The 18,043-nt window shown below is 42.6% G+C and overlaps 1 protein-coding gene across 2 annotated transcripts in view; it reads left to right on the top strand.

Moving 5' to 3' along the window:
• Positions 1–1,875, top strand: part of SPTBN1 (spectrin beta, non-erythrocytic 1) — a 108,616-nt gene extending 106,741 nt beyond the window's left edge. For both annotated transcript variants that reach the window (XM_072140548.1, XM_072140549.1), the window contains 2 exons: positions 448–490; positions 1,448–1,875. In XM_072140548.1, the coding sequence (XP_071996649.1) occupies positions 448–490; positions 1,448–1,663 (259 nt within the window). In that variant the 3' untranslated portion in view covers positions 1,664–1,875. The remainder of the gene's footprint in view (positions 1–447; positions 491–1,447) is intronic.
• Positions 1,876–18,043: the final 16,168 nt, after the last annotated feature.

Here is an 18,043-nt window from a genome sequence, read left to right as displayed (position 1 = left end):
TGCAGATTGAAAGCAGGCAGAAGGGACGCATCCTTCATTCCCCTTTATTCTGTGGGTGGGCAGGGCTGTTCGTTAAATTGTGAATTAATTTCTCTGTTGTCAGCTTCTACCCATTCATAGTGGTAAGATCACTTGTCGTGGGTATGGAATATCCTCACACGTGCCCTTTTTCTACAGGGTTTTTTTTTCTTGACTACTAATAGAGACACAACCTGATTTCAGACTGCAGAGGAAAAGTGATGTCTCCTACAGACTCTTTGGCTCCATAAATGTTATTCAGTATATAAAGACGGGGACAAAAATTGACAGCCATGCTGCATTGACCATCAATACTCAGTCTTTTTCTGTACATGAATACGTGTTACATTTTGTAGAATTGCACAGATACATCAGATCTATTGATGTAATGATCACAATGTATTGATCTTTTTTTTTTTTTTCCTACAGATTGAATGATGGTAATGAATACCTCTTCCAAGCCAAAGATGATGTAAGTTCTTCCGATTTATTTTTCAGTACATATGCTTTGTATTTCATGGAGACTTTTCTCTCAATGATTTGTGGAGGAATTTTTGGTCTGGTATTTTACAGCACGTGGTGGCAAACCGATCATCTTAGGCCTTTTGCGCACAAGTGTTTTTGAACACAACCCACAGACACTTGCATCATAAACGCATATGTTTTTACATGTTACCATGCAATTGGCTGCTTTATAAGCGTTTTCAGTATTGCTGGCAGTGTAAGCAGATGTGTTAACCTTAGGACACGGCTTCATATACTTTCAGCAATGAAGAATATTGCATGGTAACACATAAAACCACATGCATTTTAGAGGCGTTTTAAAAACGAATTCAGAAATGCCACGTGTGGACGTATCATGACACATTCTGGGGAAGTTTCCGGGTGTACAAGCCATGAAAAAGTTAAATTCCTGGAATTGTAACTATGTATCCCCCTACTCTACCTTCACGTCAATGGGATAGGGAATGGGCCTGGCCGGGCAGGATCAGGCGTAATATATCCTCTTAGTATATCAGCTCATTGTGTACATATTCCCCACTGAGATCTATAGTGGCGGGCGAGTTTTGTCGGATACCTCACTCCATAAGTGTCAATGGCTGCATAAGAGAATATCAGACTATCTTTTAGTGTGGTAGAGTCCATGTGAGGATACATTTCACTACTTACAATACAAACCTTCATCCTGAATGGATTACAATTTGGCCGATATGGCTGGACGTGTTGGAATGTCATTGAAATCCACACACAGCCTCCATAACGTCGTTAAACTTTTTCAGGATCTGCCCGACGCTTCCGTTCTCTTCTGTCATGCAGCTTACAGATATCTTACATTGAGTAGCCTGCAAACATTGAATCTGCTCATTCGCCAGCTTTGTACATTGTATCCGTGGTGGTCCATATACATGACTTGTCATCTCTTTCACAGGAGGAAATGAACACCTGGATCCAGGCGATCACCAACGCAATCTCAGCCGATAAAACAGAGGTGTCTCTGAGCACGCAGAGCACCCCAGCATCCAGCCGGGCCCAAACTCTGCCGGCCAGCGTAACGGTCACCACAGAGTCCAGTCCTGGCAAGCGGGAGAAAGACAAAGAGAAGGACAAGGAGAAGAGATTCAGCCTCTTTGGAAAAAAGAAGTGAACTACAGCCTAAAAATGAAAAAAAAGAACCGAAAAAAATTATAAAACCACTGCACTTCTATTACATTTATTTTTCTTTCAGTGAAATGTCAGCATGCAAGCTCAGAACCAATACATTACTCCGTGCCTAATGTTCCCCCGACATCATAGAAAAACATTTAAAAAAAAAAAATAACAAAAAAATAAAATATTTATATTACGCTAAAAAAAAAATGGAGACACACAAGTTTGAGGGACATTGGGCATCTGGGTGAGAGAGAGGACCATTGGTTTGGTTATTTTTTTTTTCCCCCAAAGGCATTGTAGAATATACCGAAATATTTGAACACGTCCTCAATTTTGTGAGGCTGACTTGACAACGACTCGACCTTTCTAATATTGATCAGATATGCAAGGCAGCGGTGCTTCAAGTGTGATTGTTCACATCACCGACAGATGTATAAAGTTCAGACCCATTGTTCACGACCATTCCCACCCGAGAGCTAGCATGGGGTTACGGAGAGAACCCTTCCCACCCGGTAGCAGAGTGCAGACACTTTTTTTTTTTCTTGCCAGTAGATTGGTCAGGCACCTACTTATTAACACAACACAGCTTTCCAGCGTCACGTGTGTATCTTCCGAATGTTGGTGTTAAAGGAAAGGATTAGCAGTTTTAAATACTCCTGTAATTTTACGACATTTCTGTTTTTTTGTTTATATATTTTCCTCTTTTTTTTTTTTTGCCGAAATACACTATATTGTATGTTTCTGATTTAAATTCTAGTACAAACTATAACTAGATGTATAATAAACCCTTTAAAGGAACCATTGATGTTTAAATGTACAAGTGAAACGAAGCATTTACTGGAACAAAAAAGTAACGTTACTCAATTGATTACTTGCTTGTCGGCTACAGCACTGTGTGTTATCATTTTGCTACATTATTTTGCTCTTTGATACATAGTGTGCATTTTTCTGTCACTGTAACTATTGTAATGAAAATTTACATTTTACTGCACAATCAGAATGACCTTTATTAGGAATGATATCCTCCCAATGACTGGGGCCTGTATTCCTGGAACTGGCTTTCAGTTGAATGGAACTTGTACCTATAGAGTCGGGGTAGCACCGTGCACTTTTGACCATTGCTGAACTCCAGCCTCCATGATGCACTCCGCCTGCCTGTGACGTTTGGAGGCTCAGTTGAGTAAGTGTCGGATTGCTGAGGGTTGCCGACCCCCCCCTTGCTCTAGAATTTTTGCCCTATCTGTTAAATATATGCTATGTCATTAAATGCTTTTAAAAATGACAGATACTGGAAGACGTCGGTCTCATTTATTGCGTACTTTAGGCTCTGGTGCTGGGTCAGTCATTATTTTTAGTACAAAGAAATATGAATAAAACAATCCCTTTTTTTTCCCCTCTGATACATTGGGGCACATGTATTATCGCATCTGCGCCAAAAAAATGTTTTAATGTTTTTTTGGCGCAGAATTGTTGCGGATCATTTATAATGAGTTTGCGCCAGAAAGAACATGTTTCCGACTATCCCGACACCTCTGTCTTTTTTTTTTGGCGCAAGTGGGCGTGGCCTAATGTTTCCACATTATCCTCCATATTAATGTGTATTTTGTCAGCATTTTTAGGCCGATTTTTTTTTTTGGCACGCGATAGACCAGGAAAAAAATTGGTCAGATGGCAAAATTAAGGCGCAGTCCATGTTTGGCGCACATCTCATTGATGTCGGCATTTTTTATGGCGCCCGACTGATAGTTCCGTCTACCCATTAATTACGAACAGCCTTGCCCCACTTAAATACATCGAGCTGTGCTTTGCGGAGACTGATCTCCGATGCCGACAGGCGTGCTTGTGCCACAATTAGTAAATCCCCCCCATTGTGTGTGTGATCGGATATGTATATGACATCAGCATAGGACTATCTGGAAAATAAGAAAGCTGAAATTGGTACATGTATGGGCACAATTTTTAGCGCATTACAAAACTTTGCAATTAAAAAAAAATCTACAGATCTGCAGCCTGTGAGTTGTGGATTTGCAGCAGATCTCTGCTTTAATTTAGAGAAGAAATTCTAAGGGATTCTAGAGCAAAGTCTATCCCAAAATCTACTCTTTATTTGCATTTATTACATATGGATTCACAATGGATTTAAAGGAAACCTTTCATGAGGAATTGGCCTAATAAAGTACTACCAGTATGTTGTTATTTCTTTCAAGGCCCAGTGTCGTTGCACCGTCCAGAAAATCAACTTTGAAGTGAGATGTAAATTGGTTGTATAGAGTCAAGGAGGCGGAGAGTTTAACACTGAAGTCAAGGTGGGGAGCTCTGAAAGCCTCCTCCTCTGTGATTAACATAAAGCATCAGACCTCAGGAGATCTGGTTAGTGATGTTTCTGGATTCAGGTCCATTAATTCCACTGAAGGGGGCTTTCAGAGGCAGGGGGAGCTTGACTTGAGGGTTAAAATATCCACCTTCTTGACTTTATACAACCAAGTTATATCTCACTTTGATTATGCCACCATATTGGGTCAAGAAAGAAACACAATCTGGAAGATATTCAGCTACTGGGCAACATACTGGTAGAGGTTTATTAGGTCAATGTCTGCCGACAGGTTCCCTTTAAGGCTGGATTTTCCTGTTATCTAAGGCTGGTGGCATGTGACTGTGGTGGTTTAGTGATGGCTGGGTCTCACTGACCGACCACATTGCAGAGGGTGGGATGCCTACAAGTAGTCCCTACTTCCCCTCTATAATCAGGATTACAGCTTGTGCTGCTGTATTGTGGGAAGGAAGAACTGATTGTATTATATATTACTATGACATATTTTTACATATATCCCTATAGATTAGTCATTTTAACCACACACCCCTAGGAGTACAACTGTATGGCTTGTCTTCAGCTGAGGAATAATTTCTGCAGACATCGATCACGAAAACATGTAAAAGAAAACGAACACCTGTACTTCGACAGAGCTAAAGACTTTTCGTACTATGGCCAACTTTATTCATTTTCAAAAGTATCTGCAACATTGACCTGACCATCTTTCTTTTTTTTTTTTTGTTCAAATAATCGGACTCCTATATGTAAAGATCCTGTGATGTACAGTTTCCAAACAAAATTTTACCAGTAGCTCTTCAGTGCCTGAAGTTGTGGCACATATGGTATAAATGAATGAAGCAAAGTCTTCTTTGTTTCATGCAATATTTCTCCCAAAATCTCACCAGTCTGCACACTATAAAATATGAACAAATCTTGGATATTAACTATCCATAAAAGCCTGTTTAGGACATTATTGGTATTCTAGTAAAATTAAGGTTCCAGTCACACTGTTGTGAAGAATAATTTATTGAAAATTTATAGCAAATTTTAGGTGATGTTTCGATCGGAAAATCGATCTTCTTCAGACTACGTTTGCTTATGGAAAAACACTTAGGCCCCTTCTACACTTGCGTTGCAGATCACGTCAGAGTCTGATCAGGGTGCGGTCAGTGAAAAACTGACATTTTGCATCAGAGTTCAATCAGTTTACAGTCAGAGTTTGTTCAGTGTTTCAGTTTTTCATGCGCGTTTTCAATGCAATTTAAATGTGTTTTTAACGCACAGATAACGCGCATGAAAAGGACTCGGGACTGAGCTCTATCTTTTCTATGGCGATTGATGCGTGAAAAACGCATTGCACTTCGATTGCCCTTGCATGTGTCTCAGAGTGCAATGCGTTTTTGATGCATCTCCATAGACTTGTATGGTGCGTTTTTCTCGCACGTGACTTGCAAAAGTAGAGCATGTTGAGATAAAAGCGTGAGTGAAAAAAATGTCTGAAAAAGCCAATTGATTACAATGGGTCAGAGTGCAATGCAAAAGCATGCGCAGAACACACGCGTGAAAAACGCAAGGGTGGAAGGGGCCTAAAGGTGGCATATAGCATGTAGTGTGTGGAGAAAGCGCTTTCTCCACATGCGGCTTCATCTGCCATTCCACTATACACATGCTACATGCTGCTATATGCCACCTGTTTTTCCATAACAGTCTGAAGAAGGTGGATTGTCTGAGCCTAATGTCACCTAAAGTTTGCTATGAATTTTCAATAAATTATTTTATATTACATAATGTGACTGGAATCCATATTTTACTGGAACTACAAAGGACTGGACCCCTCTTCAGAGCACCTGAGACATTACCGAGTGTGCAGCGAAAATCCTAAATTATTGGTGTTCTGTCCAGATATATAGGATGCTACTGCAAGAACTAACAAAGGCATGTAATGGACATCATGAGGGGAGTTTCAAAAAGATAAATGTTATCAGAAAACTGTTGCTTTAAAGGGGGCCCTGCACCCAATATGCTAATTGGAAAGTGGCACTGGCTGCCAAAAACAAAATTCAAGCCTTAAGCTAAGCCTCAATGTTTCATCATTTTGGGTCTGAATGACTTGTGAATGATCAGTAAATGAGCATCACATTTTATAGCATTTACACAGGCCAATTGTTATTTTAACATGTACCAAGCCCTGCCACCCATACAAGAAGTAATGCTAATTATTGGCAGTGCAGATTTACCTTCTTTTTCTATTCAGATTTCAGAGAAATCAAGCTTTTTAAACTATGCAAATAAGCCTGAGGCGCTCTTCTGCTCGCCTCATGGATCAGCCGATAACTAAATTTATGCATGCCAATTAGCACGCCTACACTGCGCGCATAGAAGAATGCAGTGAGATATCGCTATAATCGTACAAAGCACTAGAATAGCAAAGGGAAAGCCGGTGAGGTCACCAGCTCTCAAGCATAATGTAGGGGCATGCATAAATTACTTATTGGCTCATTTGCATAGTTTAAAAAGTGTTATTTCTACTAAATCTGGCACTTCTAAAAGATAGAAAATCGGAATTAGACTCACCAGTAATTTGGTGCCATAAATCCACTATGACAGCCTCACCTGGAGGCTGCACCTATTCCCTCCCGAGAGAGGGTTAAATTTTCCTCCCTCATCAGTGCCTACCAAATAACACCAGAAAAGGTTGAAATAATATACTGTCTCCATATAAGCATTAGAATAGGGGAGGGAATAAGCGGGGCTGTCATGGTGGCTTTATGGAAACCAAACTACCAATGAGTCTAATTCCTATTTTCCATTTAGTCCCTTATGTCCCCTCCACCTGATTATTACTTCGGGAGGGATCGCTGCCTGGAGAATCTTCCTTCTGAAGGATAATTCCCTGGAGTTACATCTAGGCAGTAGTGACGTCTTCGTTCCCCCCACCCCATTTGGAGGAGAGACCTCTCGCAACATATTCCCGGTAGAGACAGGAAGCACTGGTGAGGAGTTGCTAGGGAGGAAAATGTAACCTCTCTCGACTTCCTGTCCTGTCCTGTCCCTCCAGGTGGGGCTTTTATGGGGGATGAAATGGAAAATAGGAATTAGGCTCATTGGTAGTTTGGTTCCCATGAACCCTGTATTTTATTTTATTTACGCTTATATGGTGATGGTATATTATTTCAACCTTTCCTGGTGTTATTTGGTAGGCACTGGTGAGGGGTGGTCAGGTGAGTTGTAAGTATCAGGTAATCTGATGGTAGATGTTCTATAAGCTTATTGCCCTCAAGCCAGTTTGGTCTGACAAACTAGCACCACGTGTTTGCAGAATTGACCAGATAAAACGTAGAATCACCAAACTGAACGGACAAACTGATTTTATTGATTGTAGGTTCAGTCCTGTGCGTCCCATAAGCACATGGAACGATAGCTAGCCTCTCTGATGCTGCTATTAAAACAATAAACCTTTATACTTGCCTAGCGATGGGTCCGAGAAGCCGGCTTCACTGTACAGGCGCGGAATTCCTCACTGACGGAAGTATAAAAGTTGTTTTGTTTTTTTTTTAATAGCAGGCGGGAGGGATTCGCTAAAGTGTGATTTCAAACACTAAACCACTAGTGGGTTGTTTAATGTCCCAAATCGCCATGAGAGGTCCTCTTTCACACATTTATACATAAAAGGGGCAATATCCTCACCACCTCATATGCATCAGTATTTGTACTGTAGGTCAAAAGTTACAGTTACTGTTACAATTTTTACATTATCCAAAGTCATGTGAAAATGAGTATTCACTGTGAAAAACATAAACCGTATTGCATCTCCGTCACAGTGAAATGAAAAGGGGGTCAACTGCAATACCAAACACAGCCACAGGCAAGAGCGGGACTATTTTTGGGTGGAATTTTTTTTTAATTTTACTAAAAGGGATTACAGGGATTGTACAAAGTATTTTCCACATGATTTAGTATGAAAATCTGACCAGTGGAGTTCCAAATGCTGGGACCCCCACAGTTCACAATAATGAGGGTCTTGTTCTAAGTAACAGAGAGAAGTAACAGATCAACAATGGGGCACATTTATTTAACTGGTCCCGGAGTTCACAGAAAGTACATTGTATGACGATAATGCACTGTGCCGCAATTCCCTGTGCCGCGATTCACTAAAATCGTGTGCCTGATATCCTGCATGTGACACTTCCCCGCTCAGGTCCGCCGGAGTTCACCTTCTTCTTCCTGGTGCATGTAAGTGCTTGCTCTTGCGACACAATTTGAAAGTTAAATCCCGCACTCAGTCCGAATCATTCGTATCGCCCCCCTAAATTGTGTCACACGGAAGCCAGCGCAGCTGCGCCAAAAAACAATTGCGTGTGCCAAAAACCCATTGCAGACACTTGTTAAATACCTGTGCAAGCCGTGTAATCCCCGAAAAAAGGTGCACAGTCCGACAAAAGTGAGCAGCAAGACCCTTAGTAAATGAGCCCCAATGTGTCCTGCTGCTCCATTTGATACTATGGCCGCCTCAGAAATTGCAGAACATATTTCTCGGGGAGAAGGTTAATACGACCCCCCCTGACATTCTTGTACCCCTTCCCCAATAACTCACCATCAATGAGTGGTTCCTCTTGCAACCTTCAGCAAGGAATCCTATTGTTATACTGTGATCAGTCCTTGCCCTTTACAACAGCTTTAGTGTTGTAGTAACTGTAGTAACTGTTGCTGTGCCAAACCAAGCGTTGCCCTGTAGACAATGGCTTAATAACACCTTGGCAATGCAATGCTGTGGCTTACAATCCCATTATATGGAAGCCTTCACCTCCACCAGGCTCCTAACCATAACCCGGTCACATTCACTGTCAATATTTACACTGTGGGATTGTCCTCTTGTTAATAATTAAAAATCTGTTGTGATAGGTGATGTCTGGTTTACTTTGTATATGCAGTAGTAGGTCGTGTTTATATCATATAGCTCCCAGCTCTGGGAAATTGATGCGTCTTGTTTTTTAATCTGTTATTCCAATCATTCCTGTTTTTACTTATGGTAAAGTCTACAGGACATCAGATTAAAAAAGGATTAATGGCGAAATCCATTTCTATCCATCATTTCATTGGCTGTGACAAAATACAGATAAAACGTATGGACATTGTGAAAAATGATGGACAGAATAAAGCATAACTGGGCTGATTAAAACTACAGAATATACACATCATACGGTAGTGTCAGACAATCTAGAAACACAGTATTAAACAGGGGCAGAATAAGCCTGCCATGAGCCCTGGGCTGTATGAATATTATAGTCCCTACAAGTCTGGATTTCACTTACTACTTATGGTACTAGAATCAGCTTCTTGGGGAATGGAGGATGAGTCCCTTCTGCCTGCTTTCAATCTGTGTTTCAGGACCTTTGGACAACCCTCAAAGGTCCTTAAATGGCTCTTGTGTACATGACCGTTTCTAGCCTTATTGCTAGAAGGAAATTGAAATGCCGCCCCCCCCCCAAAAAAAAAGAGTAAATATGCTTAATATAATCCCCTTAGTAATTTATAGTATGTACGGTACCCACAAATTATTATTTATACCAAACCCCCTGCAGTGATTACATACAGGACCCCATAATTAATAATTATATACCAGCACAGGGTATACAGCTCCCCCTCCTCCAGCAGCACATAGCGACCCCCTGTAGAACATTAAAAAAAACCTTACCTTTAGGCTCCAGCCCCATCACTCCCATGAAGTTGCGCGCTGACTGTGAAGGGACACAGGCAAGTCTGTGCTGCGCCGCTCTGACTCTCAATTACTTCGACGTCTTAAAGGCACCAAGGTAATTGATTTTATTTTGGTAGTACGGACTTGCCAGTGTCTGGCAAGTCCGTACTACTGGCGATCCGCGGGACTTCACCCCGCCTCATGACAGATGCGGCCCTGCTTGTGTACATGTGTATTGAGAGCAGGAATGGATGTACCAGGATTTTCTCAGTATAAAACTTGGTGGGTGGTCAGGGTGGCCATGGGCCCACAGGTGCCTATATTATAATCCACTACTGGTATAAATTAATAACTCCCTTAATGCCCTTCACATTGAATATTGCCCCCCCCCCATTATGGACCTGCAAATACTATATTGCTTCCTGTCCCGTGCCCACCAACCAGACTGTAAAAAGCCCCCCTGTCGAGTCCATATATAATACCACATAATGTAGCCATATTCGCTATGGATAAGAAGGAAGCCAGTAATGGTGGGGGAAGGCCAGGAACACACACAAGTGACGGACACAATGGAGATCTTGAAAAATACATAGATCCTTTATTAGGAAAACTCGAACAGTGGCAGGTAGGAGGAATCTCTGCCTGGACCAGAGGACGACTATGGTGGCACCCTCGCGAGTGGTGTAACCACAGCGGTAGTAGCCATAGCAGCTGCTATGGGGCCCGGCAGTGTAAGGGGGCCCCAACATTCCACATTACACACTAAAAATGGAGGATATGCACCACTACATACATATTATGCTGCACATCTCATAGCATAATATTTATATAACAGTACACATTTTCCACAGTACAGAGCATGAATTGGCAGCTCAGATAAGAAATTAGAGCAAAATGACAGGACTAGGGATCTCTCATCTCTAATTCCCGGGACAGATCTTTGTAAGTGTATACATGTATGTATCAGTGCTTAAAGAGAACCTACCACCACGAATCTACCTATAAAGGTAGATCGGGTGGTAGGTGGATGTAAGGGACGCGAGGATATGCGGCTACACGGCGCGGCTACTCCACGCCCCAGTAGCCACATTACTCCTCCTACCCTGTTGTGTGCGGTGCGCAGCTCCTCGTAGCTGCCCGCCCTCGTCCGACAAGCCGGCTACTGCGCATGCGCAGTAGCTCCGGCCTCGGAGCTGGGACTGCTCAGCCGGCGTTCTGCACATGCGCAGAACGCCATCATGACGGACGAGGGCGCGCAGCTACGAGGAGCTGCGCGCCGCACGCAACAGGGTAGGAGGAGTAATGTGGTTACTGGGGCGTGGAGTAGCCGCGCCGTGTAGCCTCATGCCGGCTACTCCACGCCCCAGTAGCCGCATAACGAAATTTACATATTAGGTCAATAAAGTTTCCCAAAAGTTAGCGGGGACGTGAGGATTAGCTCTAAAAAGAGCTCTCCTCACGTCCCTTACATCCACCTACCACCCGATCTACCTTTATAGGTAGTTTCGTGGTGGTAGGTTCCCTTTAAATGGGCATAAGTGTATAAGTGTATGAGGATACAAATATGTATATTTTCTGAGGAGGTAGGGGGGGCCCAGTTAAGAAGTCTGATATGGGGCCCTGCCTCTCCTAGTTACTTCCCTGATTTTTGCCACTTGGTAGTGGTATTGTACCATGCAGCCTAACTAGGGGATTAAATCTGCTGTAAAATGGATCCTGGGATGTAAAGGAAGGTCCCTAAATACCTGAATACCTGAGTTGGGAATCTAATGGGGTTATGTGATGTGATGTTTACCTGATCTAATTTGCGTTATTGCAATTGTTTTCCTGTGCCCTTTTGTGTTGTGTATCCTGCTTTGCATACATTTGTGTCTAGATAGAAATATAAACATCTCTGAAGACCACATTTGCACATATACAGCCAGTAGCAGGTTCCTATAGAGCTCTATTAACTGACTGACACCCTTCTTTTAGCTACAAATTGTTTTGCTTACATCCACACCTTTTATCTTATATCTTATATTACCTTGCATCAGAGGGGGTGTGTCCTGCTCAGCCAGCCCCTCCCACCTACTCCTCCCCATGCCTTGTGCCTCCTTACTGGTCACAGTTCATGTCATGTGACCAGTATCCTACATATCACAGACTTGGAACAACATATCTGACATCAGTCGCACTCTGACAACGGCATCTGCATCTTAAAGACACAGATGCCATTGACTGTTTCAGCTAAAGAGATAGTACTTCAACATCCTGGTTATAGTACTATTACTATTAATGTCAGAGGCCTCCCATAGGGACAGAGACCCCCCAGGTTCCTTATTATTACAGGTGTTGCGCCCTGTCGGTATACAAATATGGATTTGCACTGGCGCACTGAGCCCCAGAGGAAGTGCGTACAAGACGTTTATTATTTTTAGAGCCCAGCCATGTATGCTTTTTACATACAGTAGTAATGCAATATTTTGTATGTGCAATCAGACCGTAAGGATTAAAGTACCCTAGAGGGCCTGAAATAATAGTAAAAAGTGGAAATCACGCCCTTTTCCCTAAAACACATATAAAAATAAACAGTAAAAATCATAAACATGTTCGGTATCACCATGTCCCAAATCGCCCATTCTAAATGTAAAAACGGTTATTCCCAGCTGTTAAAACCGTAACAGTAAATAGCGCCCAAATGTCCGAATCAACCCTTTTTTGCCATTTTTCCATTTACAAATATTTGATTAAAAAATGGTCAAACGTTTACTTAGGTCCCAAATTGATTAAATTGATGAAAACATCAGCGTGTCCGGCAAAAGAAATGACACCTTGTATAGGTCCGTACACCAGAGTCTGAAAATGTTATTGGCCCTCAGAATTTGGCAAAATTGCAAAAAAAATGTGGTGCAAAAGATTTTAACCTTTTTAAATCTGCTAAAAGATAATACCATTATTTAAATCGGCTCCCTGCGATTGCACCGACCCAAAAAGTAAAGGGGAGGTGTCAATTGGAGCGCACAGTGAATACCGTAAAAATAGAGCCCAGGAGAACACGCTGCAAATATGTAAATTTTACTGCACGTGGAATTTTTCTCCAGCTTTCCAGTACATTGCATGGAATATTAAATAGCGCCACTAAAAAGTACAATTTGTCCCGCAGATAACAAGGCCTCACGCAAAAAAGGTGTGGATTTTGGAATGACGGGAGGACAGATGAAAGGACAGAAACTCAAAATTGAAAAAGGGGCAGAGACATGAAAGGGTTAAAGGGAAAGCGATTAAAGAATCTCTGCAATGCTCAGCAAAGTTTAAATAGTGCTTACAATTGCCTACCTTACTGTTCCCATTTAAAGGGGTTGTCCAGAAATCATGGTTGCTTTCTTCATAAAATAGCACCACACCTGACCATGGGTGGTGCATGGTATCCATTCAGCTTTATACAGCTGAGCTGCTATACTGCCACAAACTATGGTCAGGTTTGGTGCCATTTTTTGAAGAAAGCAGCCATGTTTTTAACCTCCGGACAAGCCCTTTAAGTGAAGCTGAACAGCAATACCAAAAACTGCCAATGTACATGGAATTTATTGAAACAAACTCATGGGCAACAGGCATAAAGGAAATCTACCATGAAAATCTATCATGATAAACTAGGGACACTTACTCATAGATCCAGGCACCGTGACTGTAGTATATTTTATATTATATTTGTTATCCATGGCCTCCTTCCTTCTAAAATCAACGTTTATGATGCTTATGTGTCTGAAGGATTAGCCAAGCCCCTCTCTGATCTGGCTTTACAGGCTGTTACACTGTCTCACCCTCCCCACTGCTTCCTTAGTGCACTGCTCATAGATATATAGATGTCTGGTAAAACTAGTCCCAGGCTGGTTGGCCATGTCACTAGTCACTGCTCGCCCACATGACCCAGCAGCACTGCGGGAGAAAGACCCATAGATTTTGCAACAAAATGTAATGAGGCATTTAGCCACTAGGTGGCATTACAACAATAGAAATCAAATCATTAGAAGCTAAATAGAAGCTAGGACTCCATAAAGTTTCCGTGGAAAATAAAAATATAAGAAACAATCAGGAATAAATATATCTAAAACAAACATGGCGTACGTAAAGAGTTTATAACATATCTCACACAGAATGTACAATAAAGAAGGCACATTGTGGATTAAATACATGAAAACAATTGCTACATGTTTACACCCCTTAAAATCTACATCGCATCAAGAGGGCATAACATTGGTTTCCTTGTTGCACTGTAATAAAATCTCCCTGAGGCTACTTCTCAACACTCACACCTCTTGGGATATTGTTGAGTGGTAGACACTTTTTTTACAATCCCTCTAAGGGTATCTGCACAGTAAATCAGTGGTGTAATACAGTAGTAGTGTAGTTTAAGGGATTTATGACAATTCCATTTTCACATCCCGGGAAAATCTACAGAAGAAGACCTACCTCCTAACTGCCCCGAATTCAGCGGGACAGTCCCGGTTGAATCCCAGCTGGAGGTATGTGCTGGGATTATAGCATCAGTCAGCAGTGTCAGCATCCTAACACCGACAGCGCTGATTTCAGCGATTATGCAGGGAGCCAGTAGTCTGGAGCTCTCTGGACTATCACTGTTCCCCTGCCAAAATAAAAAGAAACACTCACCTTTCCACGTTCCCCCGCAGCAGCTCCTCTTTTCTGCTTCTGTATGTAGCAGTGTCGGCACGTGATGACATCGCAGCATCCCCCCACCGGGGCCTAACCTTTCTTCGGTGGTTGTAAACAGCCGGGGCCCAGAATATCATAGTGGCTGGATTATGCGGCCTTGGGCATGCTATGATCATGGTGCTTGTATAGGGACCGGAGTACAGTCCTTACATCTTTTTGTTCAGATGGGCTGCTTGAGCTGTCACATTAGCTGTTTGTCAATCATGGACAAACACTGCAAAGAAAGCAGATACGGCAAACATTCACAAAGCAGCCATAGTACATGTGTGTAAATACATGAATGAGGTATGATTAAAGGGAACCCGTCACCACTATTTTCACAAATACAGGTAGTGGCAGGTTCCTATAGAGCTCTAGTAACTATCTGACCTCCTGCTTTTAGCTAAAAATTGTTCCCCTCAGATCCCCATAAAATCAGAGTTATAATCTTGCCTGGTATCTATGCAGCTTTGGAGCGAGTCCACGGGGGCGTGGCCTAATGTCATGTGACCAGGGGGACATCATCAAAGGTCGTTGAGCTACTTAATATGAAAGCTATACCCCATGTACATATCTGACCACATAAAACCATCACAGCAGCCTCCATGGACTTCTACTCCTCTCCATGCAGGCTGCTGTGATTTCATGTGATAAAATATGCTGTGATTTCATAGTGTACAGTTCCTAATGCTACAAAAGCTATAGGACCTGCGATGATGTCACCCTGGTCACATGACATTATAGCAGCATACAGAGATAGGGATGGGGAGGAGCTGCTGGATTCAGCCCGAGGAGGCCACGCCCACCTGGACTCGCTGTAGCCATGCTTAGTTACCAGATAAAACTATAAAGTTGAATATATGGGAATCTCAGGGGCATAATTTTTAGCTACAAGCAGGGTGTCAAATAGTTATTAGAGCTCTATAGGAACCTGTCACTAGCTGTATTTGTGAAAATAGTGGTGACGGGTTCCCTTTAAGGACAACAATTTATTCCTGTCCAAAATACGTTACCGTGTACTATTTTTTTTTTTGCTTTTTAATCCTATTTTTGCTGGTGAGGATTTTCTTATGCTGTTTCCTTCCTCATCTAAATACGTGAACTAGCTGAGAGGGTGGAAGGTGTTTATAGGCCTCATGCACACAACGCTGTGCTGAAATAGGCGCAAACAGGGAAATATGTGCAGCCCATTGCAGCTGACTAGAGATGGGAGATGCAAGCACACAGTAACGGGGCTCATTGCACCGCGGCTAGGGGTGTAATTTGAGGGGTGCAGAGGGTGCGTGCGCATCCGGGTGGGGGGTGGGGGGGCACGGCTGCTATCATACTCTGGCGCAGGATACCTCTCCTCCATTGTGTAGCTATGGGGTGTGTACTGAAATAATTAAAACTGCATTTTTATCTCGATCTTGAGGAAGGAATGGCTACAAGCGGCTGCTCTATGGGGCCTAGGATAGGTGTAATTTGGTTTATGCTAAACTGGGATTGGTTGCAATGGAAATCAAACACAATGTTAGTGTTAGACAGTGTAGATAAATTTGGCCTTATATACTATACAAGTGGGTTTATCAGAACTGCTACATTGGTATTTAGGACAATTACAGTGTTGCCTGTGAGATATTAGAATCTGATCACTGGACATTCTTTTAATGTTACTAAGATAATGTTTAGCGAGTGAAACACATCAGCATTAAGGGAAAAATTGCTTCTTGTAACTAATTGGACTAATGGAGCCAGATGACATGAGGAAAGTGCCAGGTGGTGGGGCCAGTCTGGTGCCATTACTTTATCACACAGGGAGCGCTGCAGGACAAACTGACATATACACTCACAGGCCACTTTATTAGGTACACCATGCTAGTAACGGGTTGGACCCCCTTTTGCCCTCAGAACTGCCTCAATTCTTCGTGGCATAGATTCAACAAGGTGCTGGAAGCATTCCTCAGAGATTTTGGTCCATATTGACATGATGGCATCACACAGTTGCCGCAGATTTGTCGGCTGCACATCCATGATGCAAATCTCCCGTTCCACCACATCCCAAAGATGCTCTATTGGATTGAGATCTGGTGACTGTGGAGTCCATTTGAGTACAGTCAACTCATTGTCATGTTCAAGAAACCAGTCTGAGATGATTCCAGCTTTATGACATGGCGCATTATCCTGCTGAAAGTAGCCAGCAAGATGTTGGGTACATTGTGGTCATAAATGGATGGACATGGTCAGCAACAATACTCAGGTAGGCTGTGGCGTTGTACCAAGGGGCCCAAAGAGTGCCAAGAAAATATTCCCCACACCATGACACCACCACCACCAGCCTGAACCGTTGATACAAGGCAGGATGGATCCATGCTTTCATGTTGTTGACGCCAAATTCTGACCCTACCATCCGAATGTCGCAGCAGAAATCGAGACTCATCAGACCAGGCAACGTTTTTCCAATCTTCTACTGTCCAATTTCGTTGAGCCTGTGCAAATTGTAGCCTCAGTTTCCTGTTCTTAACTAAAAGGAGTGGCACCCGGTGTGGTCTTCTGCTGCTGTAGCCCATCTGCCTCAAAGTTCTACGTACTGTGCGTTCAGAGATGCTCTTCTGCCTACCTTGGTTGTAACAGGTGGCGATTTGAGTCACTGTTGCCTTTCTATCAGCTCGAACCAGTCTGCCCATTCTCCTCTGATCTCTGGCATCAACAATGCATTTCCGCCCACAGAACTGCCGCTCACTGGATGTTTTTTCTTTTTCGGACCATTCACTGTAAACCCTAGAGATGGTTGTGCGTGAAAATCCCAGTAGATCAGCAGTTTCTGAAATACTCAGACCAGCCCTTCTGGCACCAACAACCATGCCACGTTCAAAGGCACTCAAATCACCTTTCTTCCCCATACTGATGCTCGGTTTGAACTGCAGGAGATTGTCTTGACCATGTCTACATGCCTAAATGCACTGAGTTGCCGTCATGTGATTGGCTGATTAGAAATTAAGTGTTAACGAGCAGTTGGACAGGTGTACCTAATAAAGTGGTCGGTGAGTGTATATGGCCCAGAAGATGCAATCTGTTCTCATTGCCCCTTGTTCATGTCCTATCAGTTGAAGGGAATTTGTAGGAATTCTTAATGCTATGTTACTATTACCGTAGTTATTGTATAAATCTTACTATTGCGAACATCTAAAATCTTTTCCTTTCAGAAAAATCCCAAGACCTCAGCAATCAAGAGAACAGATAAAGTTTCTAAACCTCGAAAAGTCTGTGAACAAAACGCCATCTCCAGTTGTGTGCCATAGGTCATTGTGGGTAATGGACTAACTAAGGCCCCTTTCACACTTGCGTTTTTCTTGCGCGTTTTCTGTGCGTGCTTTTGACGCGCAGATCTTGCATTGCACTCTGACCCATTGAAACCAATGGGTCTTTTCAGACTTGCATTTTTTTTCACGCACACACGCGCGTTTTTTTTTAACGCGTGAAAAACGCACCATAGTCTATGGAGACGCATCAAAAACGCATTGCACTCAGAGACACATGCAAGTGCAATGCATTTTTCAAGCATTAATTTCCATAGAAAAGATAGAGCTCAGCCCTGAGTCCTTTCACACACATTTTCTGCGCTTGAAAAACGCATTGAAATTGCATTGAAAACGCGCATGAAAAACTGAGACACTGAACAAACTCTGACTGAA

This window comes from Engystomops pustulosus, chromosome 3 (genome assembly GCF_040894005.1).
Source record: "Engystomops pustulosus chromosome 3, aEngPut4.maternal, whole genome shotgun sequence".
Classification (NCBI taxonomy): Eukaryota; Metazoa; Chordata; class Amphibia; order Anura; family Leptodactylidae; genus Engystomops; species Engystomops pustulosus.
The sequence above is the reverse complement of the archived record's forward strand: the minus strand, read 5'-3'. Positions and strand labels throughout refer to the sequence as shown.